The 21,838-nt window shown below is 35.9% G+C and overlaps 3 protein-coding genes and 1 pseudogene across 4 annotated transcripts; 2 read left to right on the plus strand and 2 right to left on the minus strand.

Annotated features, from left to right (window-relative positions):
* Window positions 1–3,049, plus strand: LOC149400097 (pentatricopeptide repeat-containing protein At3g62890 pseudogene; annotated as a pseudogene). Its single transcript, XR_016296410.1, has 2 exons — window positions 1–2,254; window positions 2,404–3,049. The product of XR_016296410.1 is annotated as a pentatricopeptide repeat-containing protein At3g62890 pseudogene (transcript).
* Window positions 3,050–7,143: 4,094 nt separating this feature from the next.
* Window positions 7,144–10,884, minus strand: LOC149400098 (transcription factor bHLH160-like). Its single transcript, XM_089611213.1, has 4 exons — window positions 10,827–10,884; window positions 9,209–9,786; window positions 7,892–8,269; window positions 7,144–7,323 (listed from the first exon to the last, which is right to left on the minus strand). The coding sequence occupies exons 2-4, from the start codon at window positions 9,278–9,280 to the stop codon at window positions 7,234–7,236; spliced, it is 540 nt and encodes a 179-aa protein (XP_089467339.1). The 5' UTR covers window positions 9,281–9,786; window positions 10,827–10,884; the 3' UTR covers window positions 7,144–7,233.
* Window positions 10,885–15,632: 4,748 nt separating this feature from the next.
* Window positions 15,633–16,977, plus strand: LOC149400099 (putative glucan endo-1,3-beta-glucosidase BG4). The gene is made up of 2 exons (XM_089613822.1): window positions 15,633–16,060; window positions 16,360–16,977. Exons 1-2 carry the CDS (start codon window positions 15,648–15,650, stop codon window positions 16,820–16,822), a joined length of 876 nt encoding a protein of 291 aa, XP_089469948.1. The 5' UTR covers window positions 15,633–15,647; the 3' UTR covers window positions 16,823–16,977.
* Window positions 16,978–17,238: 261 nt separating this feature from the next.
* Window positions 17,239–20,250, minus strand: OPR3 (oxophytodienoate-reductase 3). Its single transcript, XM_089612371.1, has 5 exons — window positions 20,010–20,250; window positions 19,745–19,885; window positions 19,205–19,335; window positions 18,938–19,120; window positions 17,239–18,181 (listed from the first exon to the last, which is right to left on the minus strand). The coding sequence occupies exons 1-5, from the start codon at window positions 20,084–20,086 to the stop codon at window positions 17,550–17,552; spliced, it is 1,164 nt and encodes a 387-aa protein (XP_089468497.1). The 5' UTR covers window positions 20,087–20,250; the 3' UTR covers window positions 17,239–17,549.
* Between the last annotated feature and the right edge of the window lie 1,588 nt (window positions 20,251–21,838).

Below are 21,838 nucleotides of genomic sequence, written 5' to 3' on the forward strand. Positions count from 1 at the left end.
CCGGATCTCGCTCGCAACTCTCTCAATGTAATGTTCCTTCAAAATCTGAATTTCACTTCCATCTTCCACAAATGCAAAACGATCAAACAGTTCAAAGAAGCCCATGCCCAGCTCGCAATCCGAAGCCTAAACCACCCACCGGGCTCTCTCAGGCCAACAATCTCATTCTCTTCCCTCGACCCTTGCGGTGACATTGACTATGCTCTTCTCCTCCTTCTCTTCAGGACCTCCATTGCTTCTTCTTCACTGTTCCTGTTCAACACCGCGATTCGGGGCCTCGCTCGTTGCCATGGGATGGGTTCGGGTTTCGGCTCGGGCTCGTTGCTCGTCCTCCGTCGCATGGCCGAGCTGAACCTAGCCCCGAACAATTTCACTTTCACGTTTCTGTTTCAGGGTTGTTCCAACTGTTTCGCTTTTGATCTGGGAAAACAGTTTCACGGGGTTTCGGTGAAGAATTCTTTGCACAGGGACGTTTTCGTTCGAAACTCGGCTATACGGTTCTACTCCGTCTGCGGTGGCGTTGGGGAAGCGAGGCGGGTCTTCGACGAAAGTTTCGAGCTTGACATTGTTTCTTGGAACTCCATGCTTGATGGGTACGTCAGAAACGGGCTTGTCGAGGACGCTCTGAAGATGTTCGACGAAATGCCTAAGAGAAACGACGTTTCTTTGAACACCGTGCTTGGAGGTTTGGTGAAGTACGGGTTTTGGGACGACGCTTACAGGATGTTTTTATCGATGCCTCGAAGGAGTTTGGTTTCCTGGGTCGTCATGATTTCAGGGAGCACACGGGACGGTCGGCCAAAGGAGGCTCTAGCTTTGTTCAGAGAGATGCTTTCTCTGAAACAAGTGCCAAACTCGGCCATTCTAGTCAGTGTTCTATCGGCGTGTTCTCAGTTGGGAACTTTGCATTTCGGTTTCTGGGTTCATACTTACATTCAACAGAGACATTTGATGATGGACTCAATTCTCTCTGCGGCGCTGGTTGACATGTACGGTAAATGTGGAAGCTTTGAACTTGCGATGCAAGTGTTCACCGCATCAAAGAAAAAGTGTGTTTCAACGTACACAGCTGCCATATCTGGTCTAGCGATGAACGGTCGTAGCAGAGAAGCACTTCGGCTTTTCGAGCGCATGAAAAACGGAGGTATTTACCCCGACGGTGTCTCTTTTGTCGCAGTTTTGAGCGCTTGTAGTTACGAGGGTTGGGTCGATGAGGGTTTTCGGTATTTCAATTCGATGTTGGATGTTCATGGAATCAGACCGGAGCTGGAACACTATACATGTATGATTGACCTTCTCGGCCGTGCTGGTATGCTCAAAGAAGCCGATAATTTCATTGCCTCGATGCCAATCGAACCGGACAGTGCGGTTTGGGGGGCGCTCCTCGGAGCTTGCAGGGTCCACCGAAATGCGGAAATGGGTCAGAGAGTCGGGAAATTCCTGATGCAATCGGATCAGAACCACGACGGACGATACATAGTACTGTCTAATATCTATGCCGAGTCCATGAGAGTTGAAGATGCCGAAGAAGTCAGGAAAACCATGCGAAAGAGAAAGATTAAAAAGAGAGTTCCGGGGTGTAGTTTGATAGAATGTGACGGCGTTGTTCATGAGTTTTTGGCAGGAGACAGATCGCATGAGGAGACCGAGGAGATATACCGTGTTTGGGATGAAATAGCCAATGAGATTAAGAAATTCGGCTATGTTGCAGAGACCAAAGGCGTGGCCTTTGACGTCGAGGAGGAAGAGAAAGAGACGTTGATCGGTTATCACAGCGAGAAGTTGGCTTTGGCTTTGGGCTTCATTTGCACGAATCCTGGATCGGGCCTTAGGATCGTGAAGAACATTAGGATCTGCAATGATTGCCATTCTGTGTTCAAGCTCGTCTCTAAGGCCTTCGGAAGAACGATCGCTGTTCGGGATCGAAAAAGGTATCATCATTTTGAAGACGGGGTTTGTTCCTGTAAGGATTATTGGTGAAGAAGGTCAGTGAGTGAATGAAGGACCGAGAAGAGGCTTTGTCAACATACATATCTTCTTGGCGATACCAACGGTAATCTACAGACTACACCGGTTTGAATTTCGGAGCTTGAAACTGTCTACGCAGAGTTATATTCTGTTCATTGAGAAATGGTCTCTGGTAGATGTCGTCTTTCGCCGTTACTCTACTCGCTGTGCCAATCATGGATTGGACGTATGTCCGCGGCCGAGTCAAAGTGTACAGAGGATTTGACGCCCAGTGGTTAGCAGAAAGGTTTCGCAGTATCATTCCTTTTTGTGTTTAAATGTTGTCATTATTGCACTCATGATCATCATTGGTGTATGGTTGATAGTATCGCTATCATGACAGCCACTTCATTAACAATTCTTATAAGTGTATGGTTGTGTTTTTGGTGTCTGTAGGAGGTTTGTGGGTGGTGGTTATTCTCAAGGGGTTTTAGAGATTTACGATCCGGGTTTCTACAATCTGGGCGTTCTTTGCGTGGATGTCGAGATCGATGGGCGGGTTTGATTCCGGTCAGTTAGAACATAGTGAAGAGCGAATCTTTAGTTACTAATTTTGACAAAATTGTAATGAGTGGTGCGAATATCCCCTAGTGTCAGAATTGAGAAATTTTATGGCTCGAATTTTTAGTATCCGCGACATGATTACCCATTCTTACTAAAAAAACTGAAAGAAACCTCGGAATCGGAGGGGACTAAACATGAAAAAGAGGGATCCACTGAAGAAGTCCGTGTGATGATTGTGAATGGCCTCATAATATATATCTATCCCGATTTTAAATTATTTATGGACCTGGTTAAGGTTAATGTATCATTAGGACTGCATTTGAGTGCATCTTTATTTGAGTTCTTTTTCATGCATTCTTATAGAAGTGCTAGATATTCCTCAGCTTTATTCCTCACAAGTTGGTTTATCAATGCATAAATACTAGATATATAACAAGAATATCCAGACCCAGACACATTGATCCCCATTAATCTTGTAGATGCGTTATCGAATGAAGTTAATTTTATGGATTTTTTCTTGGTCTGGAAATGTGATTGCATTACCATAGCGTATGGAACATCACCAGTAGGGATTTTCATTTGATAGCTAATTGTAAACTTACTGTAGTCCGATTCTGTTGTTAAGGCATACCTTAATAGTAGCTGTTAGTTAAGACTCTTCTGCACGTGGCAAGCATCAGTGGCATCAGCGAGAAGACCGGAGATCAGTTGGGGTCGCAGCAAGCAGAAATCAGTTTCTCTGCAACCAACCGTTGGATCATCAAGGGTTTGCTTAGCTGGCAAGCAACTGAAGACGTGTGTATAAATAGAAGGCGTTAAGGCTGTTTTTGTACTACTTGTAATTTTCTGTACTCGTATACAATTGAGAAAAGCACTGAGAGCATCAAGAGAAAGGGTTGGTAAAAGACTCGAGATCGAGCAAAGAGTGTGTGAGAGAGAATTGTACCGGGGTGTGAGATAGTGTCATCTTTGTTGATAGTTGATTGATCTTGAATGCTGGATTAGGTCATTCTAGACCGAACCAGGGTAAAAAGGATTGTGTCCCTTTAATTTCTTGTTCAAACTCACAAACAAAGCTAGTCGTAGAGGTTTCTTGAGCAGGAAGTCACCTCGTTCTAAAGGAAAATTCAAATCTATAAGGAGTTTTCCACAACAATTGGTATCAGAGCCTTGCGCTTTGATTTGTGCGATCAAGAATGGGAGTCAACGAGATTGAGGTAGGGCGATTTGACGGTAGAGGCAATTTCTCACTATGGCGTACGAAAATGAGAGCAGTGTTTGTTCAGACGAAGGTGGCCAAAGCGCTTGGAGAGAAGGACCTACCAGGGTCGATGAGTGCTGCAGAAAAGACGAATCTTCTTGAGATCGCGTATAGCACCATTATCCTCTCATGATTTCCAAGTGGATATATAGAAAATCTTGGAGATATATGAGCCTTGTCAATTAAACCCTGCTTGACAAGCTCATTCAAACCTTTGTCATTGACATAACCAAGTCTTAAGTACCAAGTTTTAGCACTCATCAATTTGACCTTTAAAATTATCTAAGATTTTCCAAGATTAGAGATCAAATAACCTTTAAAATTAGTAAGTTGGATAAAGTGAGATCAACGTTCACTACAAGAAATAGGTGTCCAAAGACGGAATAACTCATTGGTAGACACCATTATTCATTGACACAAATAAACCGGAATAGTAACGAATTCGTGAGTCGGAATAGATATATTGCTTAAGGTGAAGTGTATGTTACAAAAAAATTTTTATGAAATTAATTTAAAATTCCATCGATACCACTCTCATATTATTATTATTATTATTTTATTATTATTATTATTATTATTATTATATATAAAGGAGAGCTAGAGTTTAATGTTCACATAGATTTATTTTTACTGTTGAGCTTACAATGGTCGGACGAGTCTGGCAATGTCTCTTTTGTTTTATACCTGTTATTTTCTATTCATATTTTGCCATATTTGTCAGGATATGGGACCCGGTACAACTTTCTATATCTCTTTTTTATTAATAATTTATGATTTATCGTATGAAATAGTACATCGTGTACATAATTATTAATACAAAACTCATTTTCTTAATATAGTCAGATAAATATACTTATTAAAAGTATTTCTAAACAGTTTAGTTTCTTAGATCATATACTACAAAAGTATTTAGAAGTAACGAAAAAATAAAACCCAAAAATTTATAAATTACATATATAGAAAAACTGTATTACATAAACAGTGGATTATAATATATATATATATATATATATATATATATATATATATAATATTTCTGCTTTAGTGTGCATAAATGTAAATATAGTGTGTATTTGAAGCTACTAAGTGAAATTACTATAAATATGTTGAAGTATATTTTACACTTATTTTGAAAATGAAAGGAAAATAGAGAAAATGCTAATACTTTTAAAATGTTAAAATAGCAACGCGATACTGTTCACGTAGACATATTTCACAATTAAGTCTACATTGTAGTGACGAAATTTCCCTTTAATTTTTTTTTTTATGATAACAGATCTTGGCACTCGATGATATTACAAAATTGCCTCTCTGATTTAGCATAGACAATTACCTGTGAAAAGACGAAAATTTACAAATTTGCAACTACTTAAAATTACCAATTTGTCATTGATTAAAATTACCAATTTACCACTGCTTTATCGGTTTCAACTTAGATTAGTCTAGATACATGACAGTTTATATATATATATATATATATATATATATATATATATATATATATATATATAAGATTAGGGAAACGCGTGGGAGTTAAACTTGTGACACATCGATGTAGATGATCTGCTTTACCGATAATGTTTGCACTATTATTATTATATATATAGCCGATTACAGAAACGCGTGGGAGTTAAACTTGTGACACATCAATGTAGACGATCAGCTTTACCGATAATGTTTGCACCAAGTTATCTTATTATTATAATTATATATATATATATATATATATATATATGTATATTAGATACCCCTTGAAATATATGTTGGAAAATCAGATAGTAAAACGCATAAATTGTTGATTTGTAGAGATTATTTTAGTGGAGTCCACTCATCAAGAGAGAAGGTTTCAACCGTACTATATTATTACTCGTTGTGTTGTGAGAAGTATAAATCGATTTTTTTTCTTTCCAAAATTGGAGAAAAAATTGAACAAAATTTGATGTTCAGACAATGGTAAAAATTATAATGAATTTTTGAAGGTGAAATGTGATAGCAAAAAGTCCGACATACATGAGAAATGACTCACTTTGCAGAGTTTGTACATGATTGCCTTGAACACGTGCTTAGACTCTCAAGAATGACTCAATTTGTAGAAGTTAAGATGTACCCAAACCCATTTCCACCAATATTTTTTATTGACTTTTGCATGTTAATTACTAACAAATTGGTTTAATCAAAATAGTTATTATCATGTTGCAATATAGGTTAGGAATGTTAACCCAAATTGATTTAATGTAATTATTGGAAATTGATATTAAATTGTATTTAACGACCATATTCAACTTTCTGAAAATAATTTGGGTGAGACTCGCAAGTCAAAATAGAAGGGACAAGATGAATGACAAACAATTGCTCAAAGAGCTACAATACTGTTCATGCGCGCATAACCTATATATGCAAGGCAAGAGGACTCTCATTCACCATACCAAAACAACTCTCTCTCTAACATGTTTTAGAGGTCAACGTCGAACTAATGGTGCATTGTTCTTTTCATCTGATTGTTGTATTTTGTTAAACAATTTCTTCCTAATATTTCGTTCCATTTGAGCTGAAATGACGAAATGACGGAAAATAATATTTCGTTCCATTTGAGCTGGAATTCTTCCTGAATTGATCGATATCCTAGATTTTTCTCTTGTAGGATCTGGAACTTCGAAAAGTATAATAAATTTAAAAATAGCCGACATTTTAAACAAAATCCAAAAAAAAAATTTGGGCATCCTGATCTCAAAAAATCAAATGATCCAGTGATCGTGATTAACACTAAAAATAAAATAAAAATTGAAAATTTCATAATGGAATGGAAATGAACACACACACAAATCTGATAGAGATGGAATTTTTATGTTCTATATTTCGACCATATTGTGACTAAGTGGGACCTACATGTCAAAGAGGTAGATTCTAACCGCATTCCATAGAGCATGTCTTAAATACCCACGAATCATTTATCCATTCCAAGCTTCTCACAAAAGAGTTTTTTTTTTTTTTTTTGTATCACTTGAAATGTATTTGAAAAATGAACCACGTTTTCTTTTCCTAAGTAACCAAGTCACTAAAAGTTTGTAAATTGCTATATGACCAATCTTTCGTTAATTATAGGTAAACAACATTTCAGATGATGTGTCATTATGTGGACAATTCGAACATTTTTTATATAATATTTTGAGTTAAATCAATTTAGCTATTTACATAAATTTGACCACGTTAATAAAAAGATGCAGCTGTTTACTTACAATTAACTATATATAGTAATGTTATTATATTTATAAGATTATATCTAGAGAAACCATTTTTTAATATTTTATCCTTTTGGCATTGATTAGTAGACATTTACCTTCGTACCAATCAAATGTCAATACTCATACAGAAACAAGAAACAAGGAGTCCCTTTTCTTTTATTGATTGGGTGAGAATTATTTGTATATAATGAAATTATCTGCATATATTTATGAAAACAATCAACTCAACGAAGAAATAATTTTTTCTTTTAATCGCGCAACATAATCACGTCCATGATCATCGGTTGAGCTTGAAGTCTCCTCATTCATCTGTGTGCAAAAGAGATTGTTAAGGTCGATTAGCTTCATATCACTGAAATTATCGTGCGTACATAAAGTAACCAGCTGTACATACTTCTTGATTGAGTAATATGTATATTAGAATGACTATTAGTACACATATAGAGACAATGCTATATTATCGTAAACGCGTACATCTTATAAAGCACCGTTAAATTACTGTACGCATAGCTATCACGACTCTGTCAAGGAGTCACAAACCAAAAAGATCCAATAAATATGAGGAAAAAGAACGAACATAAGTATCAATGCTTCATTGCACATCTAAAATTCACGTCTAATCAGCTTTAAAACCCTAGTTTTAAGCCTTTAGGTTCAAATTTTCTCGCATTTTAAGACATGCATTGTTTTGTTGCAATGACACTTTAATGATACTTTAACTTCTTTACTTGCCTAATGGAAAGGCCAGCCATGGTTAGACTATTATATAATATAATAAATATCATCCCTAATTGATAGAAATTTAATTAGCAAGATGCCTAAAATAGAAATTAAGAAAAAGTTGAAATCAAAGAAAAAGAACGTTATAATATGATACCTGAATATGAATGGTGTAGCATTCTCTCTCATCACAAATACATACAGTCGAAGCGCTCACAATTTTAATCCCTTGATCTTCAAAATTCTGAATCAAGTTTGAGAATACAGCGAGTGCTCCAATATTATCATCATCACCATTGCTCTTCATGCATATTTGAAATATCAGCTCGCCTTGTCTCACTTTGTTTACTGAAACTGTGAGGGCTTCACTGGCTTTTGAATCCATTTTATTATTCTTGGTGATAGTCGCTAGTTTTTCCTTCTCGATGGCTGAGACAACGTTACTCTTCTTATGAACAAGTCCTTGTATTTCACGCTCTAGCTCTGGAATGTAATCAAGCGCTTTGTCTATTATCACTGGAGCAGTCCATTTTTTCTGTTAGATTAATTGAAAATAAAACATCATTTGTTTAGGAATTAAAAAGAAATGGATTTAAAACAGTTTACGAAGGAAAATAATGGAAAATAAGTAAATATGGGAACAACAACCAAAAAAAAAAACAATGAGATTTTACGTGGAAATAGCAAAAGTTAGTAATTCGAAAATTTGTATTCTACCCGATTGGAAAACGCTAAACATTTCAATAGTCATGCCGGAACTAGCCCAACAAGAATTCAGTCACAATCTTTAATATGCTAGATTTCGTGATAGTAAATATATTCTTTTCATATTTCAGATCACCAATATATACATGTAATACACATTAGGTATAAAATTATCACTATAAATTAAATTTGGGATCAATTTTATAATTTTTAGAAACTATATGTTTAAGAAATGATTTATACATCAATCTTTTTTTCAGAGAAACAGGCAAAAATCCCCTAAATTTTGATCAATCATTCTCTTTATTTTGTAAATTTCTTCCACATAAAACCGAATTATTATGCCAAATTTCATTTGGCTACATTTTATAGCCACATTATTATATATACCAGTTACATGTAAAGTGACTTATTATTAGAATAAGAAAAATAAACCTCCAAGGACCTAGTTTGGATAACAATACACATTTTTGTGTCTTGTGTGAAAGAGTGACAGTACTACAAGAAATAAGGGCTTCAATCGCAACATTTGTCGCGATTGAAGCACGAAAAATCAATGGCTAAATTGACTTCTACGGCTATAAATTTGGGAAGGGTTTGCGAGTGCTCCCTTATTACTAAAGTTAATTTAAAGTATTTTATTTTGTAGTATGGTTAAATGTTTGATATAATTAATTGTATACTATGTCTAAAAGCAAGAATGATAAACAATAAACAACTCAAAATAAAAATCAATGTCAAAGTTAAAAATGAAGAGCATATATGTGACCTTAGATGTTGCAGAGATTGGCAAAAGTGAGCCGAGGGCGAGATAAGTATGATGGAGCTTCAACCTTCGCATTCTCTCCTTTGCGTTATGCTCTTGTTTCTTCACAACTATTGGCTCTTCTTCTTCTTCTTCTTCCACTTCCAATAATGATCGCTTCTGGCCACAAATCTCCTTTCTCTGCTCCGCCGAATCGTCCTTCACTTGCCCGGAAAACAACACATCTGAGTCCCACCCAGAAGAACAAGTAGTAATGAAAGAACATTCGTTCTTATTAATGAACGGGCTGGTCTCTTGATCAACTCCGACGACGAACAAGCTCTTCGGATCGAATGACACGTCATCGACAAGGCCTGAAACGACAACATCGCTTGGGTCTTGAAGCCGATCGTGATTGAGTACCTGCGTGTTGTTGTTGTGCTTTGGCAATTCAGTACTGGATATTTCTTCCAAGAATGCTGAGATTATTCCTTGCTCAAGATTAGGGCAAAAATAATCCAACGCCTGATTTTCTGAAGATCGTGATGCGTAACACTCTTCTTGCAACCACAAATCTTCGTTCGCAGAGGAGAAATAATAATCTACGGCCACATGTATATAAAAGATTGGAGTAAGGGAATAATTCAACTAGTTGAGCCTATAAAAAAAAACCTCAAAACTATGGGCTTGATTATAATGAACGATTTAGAAAAAAAACAATTAACTTCTTTGAGACATGTAAATTAGTATCCGATCAACGGGGAGAAAATTATATGGACTGTTATGCAGGAAGATATGTTGGTTCATACTGAAATTTTAAGATACATGATACAATTTAAGTCTCAAATTAACAAAATCGAACCATAACAGAAAGGAAATGAATTACATGAAATACAGATACAGTATGGTGTGTTATATGTTAAGAGCCTAGCTTAGTCGAAGAAAAAAAAAATATTCGAGTTTAATTTAAGCAAATTAGACGATAAATCTTGTTTTTTCCAGTATATATTTCAAAAATCAATCCGTAGGAAAATACAGAAATCGATTCGATATACCTCCCATCCCGAAGCTGATTATTACTTAGTGCCGTGAAGTTGTGGTTTGGGAAATATAAGGAAGCATATGAATTTTACTTGCAGTTGCATAAATAAGTCAAATCCAATAGATACACCTTTACTAATTTCCTATATAAAGTTGTTATATGGAACCCTGATCAACAATAATGACGATATGATAAATTGTATATATATATACACACATATGTTTTTTTTTATATGTAGACTTTTGTTTGTCTTCAGATATATGGCAATGAATCCCACCGTCTATTAAAGTCAACTAGCTATTACAATCGAAAATGTATGGCTCTCTCTACACTCAATTTCTTTCGTTATTAACTTCCCCAGAAAAAGTAAAATGACAAATGAACAAAAGAAAGAGGCAATACTAATAATTAAGCAAGGAAATATACAGGGAAATGCATAAATATTTTACTCATTAATATTCTTTTTTTCCTTATCTTTATATGAGAATGCTACACGCGACTAATTCTTTTCTTTTATTTTTTCTATATACAATTCTTATTATCTTAAGTTAAAAAATTTTCATCTGTAAATGAAGAAAGCTGTGAAACTGAAGGACTTACAGAGTAATGGAGTATATTTTTCTTTTCTAGTTACACCAAGAAGTCGATGAAGAGCAAGCACATCTTATATCGTCTGAGTTTCAATACATATGTATGAATATGATTTTTTTTAAGGACGTCTGACAAAAAATAATGGTTAGGTACCATGAATTTGGAGTTCTTGAATTAAGGAGGACTAGTTTTCAAAAGTTGGTCTTATATTTGAAGATTAAAATAATAGGCACTTTGGTAGTACAACAGATAATACAATGCAAGTACATATTGTTACCAAGAAGTACATTATAGACATTGTAATCCTAATCTCTTATATAAATAAGAATGCTTTTAATATATACATTTTCCCCTCTCTGGTTATATCTAACATAGAAGTGGGCAGATTAAAAGCTAAATGAAAAGAAAAAAAAAATACAATATATACAAAATAAAATAAAACTATTGCAACGATGATTTCTTATTGATCAGTTGATTAGTCTCTGTTTGTTACTAATTTAAATAAATATACTCGAGTTTTAAATTTAAGTTATGTTTAGTAACTTAGAAATATTTATCGTCTCCCTTATGGGACTGCATAAACATTATTAGTACATTTGTTGGCAAATGTACTAGTGGATAAGTTTGTAGTCTGTACTATGTACTACTAAACTCAAGCCCTTGGAGTATTTATATAATATAATAATCTACCGGCCGGCTAGCTAGTTAAGGAAAGCACGTGGGTGGTTTACAAAATTTTGCATAAGATTGATTCTCTTTAATCCTATAGTTTTGGATCTTAATGACCTCCATAGGAAAACTAATTCATCATGCCCATTAGACCAGAGTCATCAAGACTATTTGTGTGAAAAGTCCATCCATAAACCACGAGTCATCTAGACTCTAAAATGTTCAACCTCTCAAGTTAAGCCATTAAATTTCTGGCCGTTCAAATGTTTCCAGTTATGTTATAAATGAAACGTGGACGGAACACAAAAATTTATCTCTAAACCTTCATTTAAAAAAAAAAAAAAAAAAAAAGTGATTACAATATCATTATAAGTGAAATGAAAAAGAAAACATAAAACGAGAAAGTGGTATGAGATATAGATTAAACAAATCGTTAATAATATCTATATCCATTACAATCATTTAAAATTAAAGAAAAATTATATGGACTAAGTCACTTGAAACGTGGAAATTGCAATCTAGTCAATGTTTCAGCTAAGTTTCAAACATAGTCACAATTGATGACGTGACTTTTATTAGTCATTTAACAATTCACATGTTTATCTTTTGTTTGAAAGTCGGCTGAATATCTCGCCTATTTATTTTGGTTTATTTTCGTTTATTTATTACATGCATAAATAAAAATTAACGAAAATTTATTGACGATTCACAAGTTATTTATTTTAATCAATATTTAATTTGTTTCTTATATTATATTCATTAATGATTTTCCTTTTAAATATTCAAATTTGAATCCAAGCGTGTACTAAGTCTGATGATGTTGTTGACTTTCTTATTAGTATGGCTCAAACGTTGGTTACTGTTTTATTTTCACTCATTTAAACCGCACAAGGGTATATCCGATATTTCATAGTTGTAAATTTTAGTAAATAGCTAGATTACAAACTTTATCAAACGTTGACTAAATCTTAAATACCACGTTTAAAAAATGCTACGTTGCTAGTTTGCCCAAAATTAAATAAGAGTTTCCAATGTTTCAACATACCAAATTTAAGTAAAAAAAATGTTAAAGAAAATTGTGAAAATTTGGTCACACAAGGATAGCCAATCCGGTCCTGAATACACTAAGCTCATAAACAAAATGATTCACAATTACAAACTAATTCAACTTATGCAATACACAACTTTCTTATTTATCTCAACTTTAATTTTTACTAATTAATAATTAATTTTAAACGAACTCCGAACAAAGTTTCAAATATCATTTCCCACCATTTGGAGATTCCCAAATTACCAAAAAAAAAAAAATTAAATAATAAAAAAAAATCGACATGCCCATAAAAAATAAAGGCGATCTAGGAACGTAGTCAATTTCAAATGTGATTTTAAAAATCTAGTCAACGTTTGATAATTTTTGTAATCTAACTATTTACTTAAATAAATGAATAGAAAAATGTCAAAAATACTCATGTGTAGTGTAACTCATGAAAATAAATCATTAGCCAACGTTTCAGCAAACCAACAAATAAAATCAACTTACTCAGTCAAAAAGGTCATAGTCCACGCTTGAGATTTAAATTTAAAATATTTAAAAGGCAATTCATTATTGATTATAATATAGGAAAAAAATTAAATATTGATTAAAAAATTAATGAAATTATGTCACATGCGGCGTGTAATGAAATATTGACTAATTCACGAATTCGTATAAAATCTAAGTGACTATTAACTTAGTTCCGATAATTTTTTATTTCTAAATCGTCAGTAAATTTTCGTTAACAGATGCTGATTTGTATGGTTTTAGATTTTTTACTTGTGGATCATTAGTAAATTTCCGTTAATTAACATTAATAGGTGCTTGTTTTGTATGGTTTCAGGTTTTTTACTTCTTAATCACCATAAATTTATGTTAATTTTTGTTTATAAGTTATGCATTTTTCATATTTTAGGGCTGTAACAATTCTAATTTTTTTCGATGCCTACTATAAACGTTGTTCATATGTTAAAGAAAAAAAAATAACATAACTACTCTTAATTAATTAAGGGAATATATTCGTGTTGATAAAAAGAGAAAGTCAATGAAAATCAAATCTGTCAATCAGAGCAGCTAATTGAACTATAAAATAGGAAAGAAAATATTATCGAATAAATTAATATAACTTGTATTAAAGCGAGGATATTTCAACAAAACGCTGGCTACATATTCTTAAGCCGATTTACAAAGCAACCAATTGGACTACCAATTAGGAAATAAATTATTATGGAAAAAAGCTTTAATGACGCATATTAAAGCTTTAATAACGTGTATCAAAACGCCACGTTGGCTACATAATCTGCTGAATTTTACATAAAAGATAAACATGTAATTTGCTATATAAATAATAAAGTCACGTCATCAACTGTGACTACATTATTAAAAACTTGGTTGAAACATTGGTTATATTGCAATTACAACGTTTTAAATGGTTTAGTTCGTGTAATTTTTCAAAAAAGTAGTACAAAACGAAAAAAATACATTTAAATGGATATATCACATGCCGAAAAAATACGGATGAAAAACATAATTGTAGAATATATATATATATATATATATATATATATATATATATATCTTTCGATTTTAAACATAAAATATATTAGAATTATACTAATAACTTATTTATTCAATTTATTAATCATATTAGATATATATTCTATTAAAAAAAAAGGTCTTCGTTCACATACACACCAATCAATATTAAATTAAACAAATCTTTTCATATTTGTTCCACATTTACCGGCAACCCCCTTAAATAAGAATCCCGATTAGAGAAAAAATAATATTGGGTTCTACGGTTCTTCTACTATTAGCTTCTTATTTTTTTAAATGTTGCATGATAGGTTATATATATTGAACGACGTTCGTATATGAACTTATCTTTTCGTATATAAAATTCCATCTCCTTCCAGCTTGGAACAAATTGATTCCGGAACAAAACAAATAAATATATATATATATATATATATATATATATATATATATATATATATATGTTCCGGTTTATTCCATTCGAATAAAACAATTTGTCTTATTATATAGTTTGGAGAAATTCAATAGTATTAGTATCTGCATTCTGCACCAGAATAAGACAGTAAATGAACAATTGCAAGTTATCCGATATATATATATATATATATATATATATATATATAGAGAGAGAGAGAGAGAGAGAGAGAGAGAGAGAGAGAGAGAGAGAGAGAGAGAGAGAGAGAGAAATATGTGTGCGCGGGCACGTGGGTATATGTGTATATATGTGTGTGTATATAAAGTTAGTAGATTTTGTCTTGAATTTCGGATATATATAAAATAAATTGAAAATTTGTTCAACAAAATATATATAGAGAGAATAGATATATGTATGCGCGGGAGCGTGGGTGTATGTGTATTTATAAAGTAAGTAAATTTTGTCTTGAATTTCGGATATATATAAAATAAATTGAAAATTTGTTCAACAACTAATGTATTATCCCAGTGTCATTACTTATTATTAATGTTTTGATATATGGACGGATGTGCTATACGGATCAATTAAATCAAATGGAAAATATCCTTAAAAAAACAAATCAAATGGATAATAAAAACAGAAAGAAAATTAATAATATTCATCCCTCTAAAATCCACGAAATCAACGAAATAGATCAACAATATCCAAGTCACAATTATAGTCAGACCTTTTAAGTTTTTTCCCTATACTTTCAAAGAGTTGACTTTTCATATAATTTAGTGCTGAGAAATAGATATATAGAGCAGAGAACTAATGGCGCAGAGAACTAATGGCGCAGAGATTCTCGTATATGAATCATAAAGAGAAGAAATCAGAAACAGTAAATACTGCATGCAAATCCAGTCAGTACCACGTCACAATCGTCTATATAAAAAGCGCCAGAGAATGCACAACAAGATCATAACTTAATCAGTTCTTCTCAACAAAAAAAAAAAAAGTACGTACGTAACTAGTAGTGATAGTAAGAAGAAGAGGCAGCATGGGAAAGACAGCCCTACTTGTGGTGTTGGTGTGGACGACGAGCCTGCTTGCAGTGTCGGAGTCGGCGCTTCTCAACGTGGGAGTGAACTACGGGACCCAAGGCAACAACCTTCCTCCTCCGAGCGCGGTGGTCGGAATGTACAAGAGGCTTAACGTGGGAAAGATGAGGCTGTTCGAGCCCTTACCGGCGGTGCTCGAGGCCCTGAGAGGCAGCGGCATCGAGGTCTCCCTCGGCATCCGGAACGAGGACCTACAAGGCATGGCCTCCAACCCCGCCGCCGTGGACTCCTGGATCGCCGCCAACATGCAGCCCTACGCCAAAGACGTCCTCTTCAAGTACGTCACCGTCGGCAACGAGGTCATCCCCGGCCCCATCGGCAAGTTCGTCTTCCCCGTCATCCAGACCCTTCAGGCCGCCCTCGCCGCCAAAGGCTTCGCCGCCGTCAAGGCCACCACCGTCGTTCCCGCGTCCGTTCTCTCGGCCTCCTTCCCGCCCTCCGCCGGCCAGTTCTCGCCAGAAGCCGCCCAAGACTTGAGAGGTGTCGTCAGGTAAAAACAATTGCCAATTTAAAGTTAGTAATTTGCAAAATAGCTCAGGTTTATTAATTTAGTGAAATAATCAAAATGTAGTAATTTAGTTTCAAAAAAGATTTTGACATCAATATTAATTTTTTTAATGTGATAAACTGCTTATAATAATCGTCCAAAAATTTAATATATCAAATTTTTTTTGAAAAATGTAGATAAAAGTTCAAACTTCGACCATTTTGATAATTAATCTATTTCAAATGGTTTTTTTTTAACAATCTTTCTATATTAATATGATTATAATAATGGTGCTTTTTAAGGTTCTTGGCGACAAGCGGGGCGCCTCTGATGATCAACGTGTACCCGTACTTTGCGTACGCGAGCGACACGACGAACGTGCGATTGGACTACGCGCAGTTCACGGCGACCGGGCCAGTGGTGACGGACGGGGCGCTGAGCTACAAGAGCCTGTTTGAGGCGATGGTGGACGCGTTCGTGTGGGCCATGGAGAAGGAAGGCGGGACTGGGGTTGGCGTGTTGGTGTCGGAGTCGGGATGGCCCTCGGCTGGAAACGGGGCCTTGACCACCCCGGAGCTGGCCTCAACCTACAACAAGAACTTGGTGAGCCACCTCGAGTCCCGAGCGGGCACCCCCAAGCGCCCCGGCGCCTCCATCGATGGCTACATCTTCGCCATGTTCAACGAGAATCTCAAGCCCGCCGGCGTCGAGCAGAATTTCGGCCTCTTTCATCCCGACATGACTCCCGTCTATCCCGTCTTCTAGTCTAACGCCTCTCTTTGCTTCCCTCGTTTCTATTATTACTTGCACCACGTACTACTACTATGTAGTGTAATGATTTCTTGTCATTTTCTTTTTGATTACCTCTCTCCCAAATAAACAATTTTCGGATAAATGGCTACCCCCTTGCCTAATTTTTGTCACCTCAGCGCTACGTTTTAATGAAATAATAATATGATCGAGTCAATTATATATATCTCCGGTTTTATGGTAGTAGTTTTCTTTCTTCCCATATATATTGCACCAAATCGTTTCTTCATTTTCTGGATCATATATATTACTATTAGAGATATGAAGGAGATGTGAGGGCTTGCTTCATTAATGTGGTTAAATAAGTCTTACATGGTAAAATCGGACCATTTACAATAATATCATTTATTAATTAAGTCACGTGCCATCAGTACTGTAAAACATTCAACTTAAATAATAATAGTAATAATAAATGACTAATAAGTTCCAACTATGTACCTTGTATGCATATAAATTCCAACATGTCCGGGATGCTGGTTGGTACACTTATTATTATTAAAAGATATTTAAATAATTGCTCGAGATGTAGATGTTTCCCATGGTGCAATGTTCTTGTAAATGCTTCCTTGACAAATTCTAAACCACTCCAGCCAAGAAAACATAATGGAATATAGAACGAGATGGAGAGAGAGAGAGAGAGAGAGAGAGAGAGACACGATAGAAGAAGCATATTGAACTCAATTCAGAGACGCGGACGAGGAGAGAGAAAAGGGTAGTCGGTGTAACCAACAACAGGGTGGTGAGTGTAGAAAGTCTTCCTATCGTACTTACTCAGCGCCGCGTCAGCCCTAAACCTCTCCACCAAGTCCGGGTTGGAGATGAAGAGCCGGCCGTACGAGACGAGGTCGGCGTCCCCGGCGGCCACGGCCTCCATCCCGAGCTGGCGCGTGAACCCGCCGCTGCACATCATGGTCCCTCGGTAGGCCCCGCGCAGGGCCCGGATGAGGCGGGCCTCTTCCTCCTCGGTCCCGGGCCGGCCCGACTCGGTCTGGCCGTACGCCGTGTACCGGGGCTGGGTGACGTGGAGGTAGCTCAGGCCGCGGGGCCCGAGGGCGTTGAGCCTCTCCGCCACGGCTAGGCCGAGGGCGAGGGGGTCAGAGTCTGTGGCGTCGAGGTGGTCGATGGCCGGGGAGATTCTGACCCCGACTCGGTCGGACCCCACGGCGGAGGTTACGGCTCCGACCACCTCCGTCAGGAAGTTCAGGCGGTTCTTGAGCGGACCGCCGTAGCGGTCCGTGCGGTCGTTGATGCCGTCTTTTAGAAACTGGTCGATCAGGTAGCCGTGAGCGCCGTGGAGTTCAACACCGTCGAAACCTGTATATGCCATCGTTAATAATATTCTGAATTTATTAGCTGAATTAGAAAATTGTCTAGGATTTTAACTTTTTAAGCACTTAATTTATGTTGTTAAGAAAATATATTAACATTGTATATAAAAAATTTTGCTACAATGAAAAGAAAAAAAAATAGGTAAATAACCAATTAAAACATTTGAAATTGCTATATAATATAATCAACGTTTCGTAAATTTTAGGTAAATAATCATAAAGATGACATGATTTAATAAATGTAAGTAGTTATTTATCTAAGATTTAGGTTTGTAAATATATAAAAATTCTTCTTTATCTAATATTTATAAAATGTTGATTATTTATCTGAATTACCCTAAAAAAGAAAATATTGAACTATTTAGACTATTTTACAATATTCGTTAATTTCACCTATTTAACTATGACACTCCATGCATGCATGTCCCCCGTTCTTGCGAAAAATTACGAACCAAGTTAATTATAGGAAGTTCAAAAGCACCCTTAAATATTTGGTTTCGAATTTTCTATAAATCGATAATTATACATACTAAGCGAATCGAAGATGAGTGATCTTCTTTGACCTTGATATATGTTTAAAATCTACTCTCGTTATTAGTAAAGCGATTCATGTTTTTAACCAAATTTTTTTTTTTTTGGGTAAAACTGAACATGGATTAGAGTAGGGAACAAAAAAAAATATAATATTAGGTTCATTTAGGTAAGAGATTTTCAAAAGTTTTGTAGACGTTCCAGAACTGACCTGCTCGGACGGCGTTGATGGCAGCGCGGCGATAATCGTCGACCACGGCTCTGATATCATCACTGTCCAATGCGCGAGGGTTCGGGTACGGCCCGTAAGACCCGTCCGGCAACAGAATTCTCCACCGCTTTGAAATCGGCTTGTTCGTCGACGATATCGGTGACCCTCCACCGGGTTGATAAACTGCATATATATATATTATAATGCCGTTTGGCATGAAAACACTAGTGGATTAATTATTTATTTAATCGCGTGTAATATGAATACCTTGGTGTGAAGCCCGACCGACATGCCAAAGCTGACAGAAGATTATGCTTCCCTTTGCGTGAACTGCCTCCACGATCTTCTTCCACGCCTCCACTTGCTCTTCCGTGTATATCCCAGGAATATGTGGAAACCTGCCATATATATATCGCTAATTAAAAAACCATATAAATATATGACCGAGAGATAATGATCATAAATCTCTTCTCCTCGGTCCAAGTACATGATAATGAACAGAACTAGCAAAATTATGCAACTACTTTTCTTAAGCATCGATTAGGGGAAAAAAATATGTGACAATGACAAATCCACTGGTAATATTAGGATTAGGAATAACTTTAACGAACGGTTTGGATATGTTCCTTTAATTGTTATTTTATTAACTTCTTTTGTTAGGCGTGCGTTTAATTTAGTCCGTACGCGGCAGCCAAAGTGGACGAACCTCGAAAGTGGGTCCCATGCAGCACTAAAGACCAGGGACCCACCACACAAGACCATGGACAACGAAGAGCCCCGGAAAGTTGAAAGAATTACGAGAATTACCCTGCTGCGGTGTTGGAGATCATAGTGCCCTCGCCGATGAGAAAGCCACCGCGCGTGGATCGCTGCGCGTAGTACTCTGCCAACGCCGGCCCCGGAACTCCGTTCAGAGCTCGGCACCTCGTCATCGGTGCCAGCACCACTCTGCACCCAGCCCGTAATTAAACCACTCCCTCAAGGTTATTTTCGTCCAGATCCGTTTACAGGGAAGTAATGGAAAGAGAAAACAAACACACACAGAAAGGAAAGGAGTAGAAGAGAGACTGACCTGTGTGAGAGATCAAACTTTCCCATCTTGTATGGAGTGAATAAAGTAACGCCTTCTGATGAGCTCGTCTTATCCATGGCTTTTTTTTTTTTTTTTTTTTATATAAATGATAATTCTTCGCTAAGATCCTCCCTTGTCTATTAGGCACGGACTGTATGCTATTTATTCTCCCGAAAGCGCTTCAATTATTTTATTGGTCGGTTTGGTAATTTGGAGGAATATTATCTGTATACGCTGTACGATATCTATTTTTTTCTAAATGTTTTTGTTGTGGTCAGCAAGTTAAATACCACGTGAGGATTGTGTTCTTTTACAGAGGGAATGAATTTATGTTGACGACATTAGTCAACTTAGACCGTGTTGACCATATTGAATTAGTTCATACCTTGCCATTTACAAAGACTAAAATAATAGATGATGTTTATGCGATTTTTAGTATAATATTCATAGCACACGTGTCGGAGCGTGAACTTGCAACGTGTCTCGTTCTTAGATAGTTGGGATCACGTTTCTGTGGGTGTCGGAGAGAGTGACGAAGTTTTACTTCCTTTTGAGAGTCATTTGGATCGGTGATATCTTTTCTTCGTCTTCTTCGTTGTGTTGTTCTTGTAGTACTCGTCTCCTCTTGTCTTCTTTGTTGTGCTTATCACACTTGTCTCATCTTTGTCTTCTCTTTGTCTTCTTCGTTGTCCCGTCAGAATAATCTCTTCCTTATCTTCTCTTTGTCTTCTTCGTCATCCTCGTCGGACTTGTCTTCGTCCTTCACCTAAATAAAGTGGTTAAGATGAGCTAAAGGGGCGCAGAGGGTTTTACCCCGTCGCGCGCTGTGACACTGAACATTAGTTCTATTTTTAGTAAGTATGTATTTTGTGTGTTTTGTGTTGCTTTGAGATGAAAGAAAATAAAGAATTAATTTGGTAGCCTTTTAAAAAAAAAAAATGAGTGAAGTATTTATAGGAGTTGATTGAAAAAAAAAATCATTAATGGGGTCAAAATGCTTGTTTGGGGTCGAGAATCTCTTTAAGGAGTTGAGAATCTCTTGAGGGGGTTGACAATCTCTTCGGAGGGTTAAGAATCTCTTTTTCTGGGGGGGGGGGGGGGGGGGGGGGGGGGGGGGTTCGAGAATCTCTTGCTGGGACCGAGAATCTCTTTGAAGGGGTTGAGAATCTTTTAGTGGGTATTTGAGCCATATTTGTTTCTTTGGGGCATGATTTATGGTCTTTTTTTGTCGAGAGGGTGTCGTTTTCTCTTTGAGAAAGTGACGACATAACATATGCTAATAAAGGATTATCCCCAAAGTATGATTAATTAAAATATTTGTTTTCTTATCATATCCAAAGAGAAGGTTTTGTTTCACTTTTATGATCATGATTGTCATTAAATGTAGTTTTTCATAACACATTTTATCGCTAAATGTTATTGAATATATTTTTCATGTTATTCTTTTGAAATAAATGACTCTATTAGAAAATAGGGAAAAACACTACCAAATAATCATAATTTTGAAATAATCCCAACAATCAAACTAAGATAATTTTAAAGTCCCACATTATAGTAACCAAATAAGTCTTCTGCTTTTGTTCATCACATCAGTAGACATTGTTACCTTAATTAGGAACGAAATCTGAGTTTTTTCATGTTATGATGTTTTTGTTGTTTCAGATGAAAACGTCAATTTTTTATATCTTTTAAAACGAACATAAAGTGGGAATTTTATCATTATCTCACGTCAATATTAAAAACTCATTAAACCATTGTCATGTTTTTGGGCGGAAAACTAGCTAGAAATGCTGGGGTTGAATTTGGTCTCGTTGTAATTGTGCTTGTAT

This window comes from Urtica dioica, chromosome 4 (genome assembly GCF_054948205.1).
Source record: "Urtica dioica subsp. dioica isolate 48M chromosome 4, U.dioica_male_clone48M_v1_H2, whole genome shotgun sequence".
Lineage (NCBI taxonomy): Eukaryota > Viridiplantae > Streptophyta > Magnoliopsida > Rosales > Urticaceae > Urtica > Urtica dioica.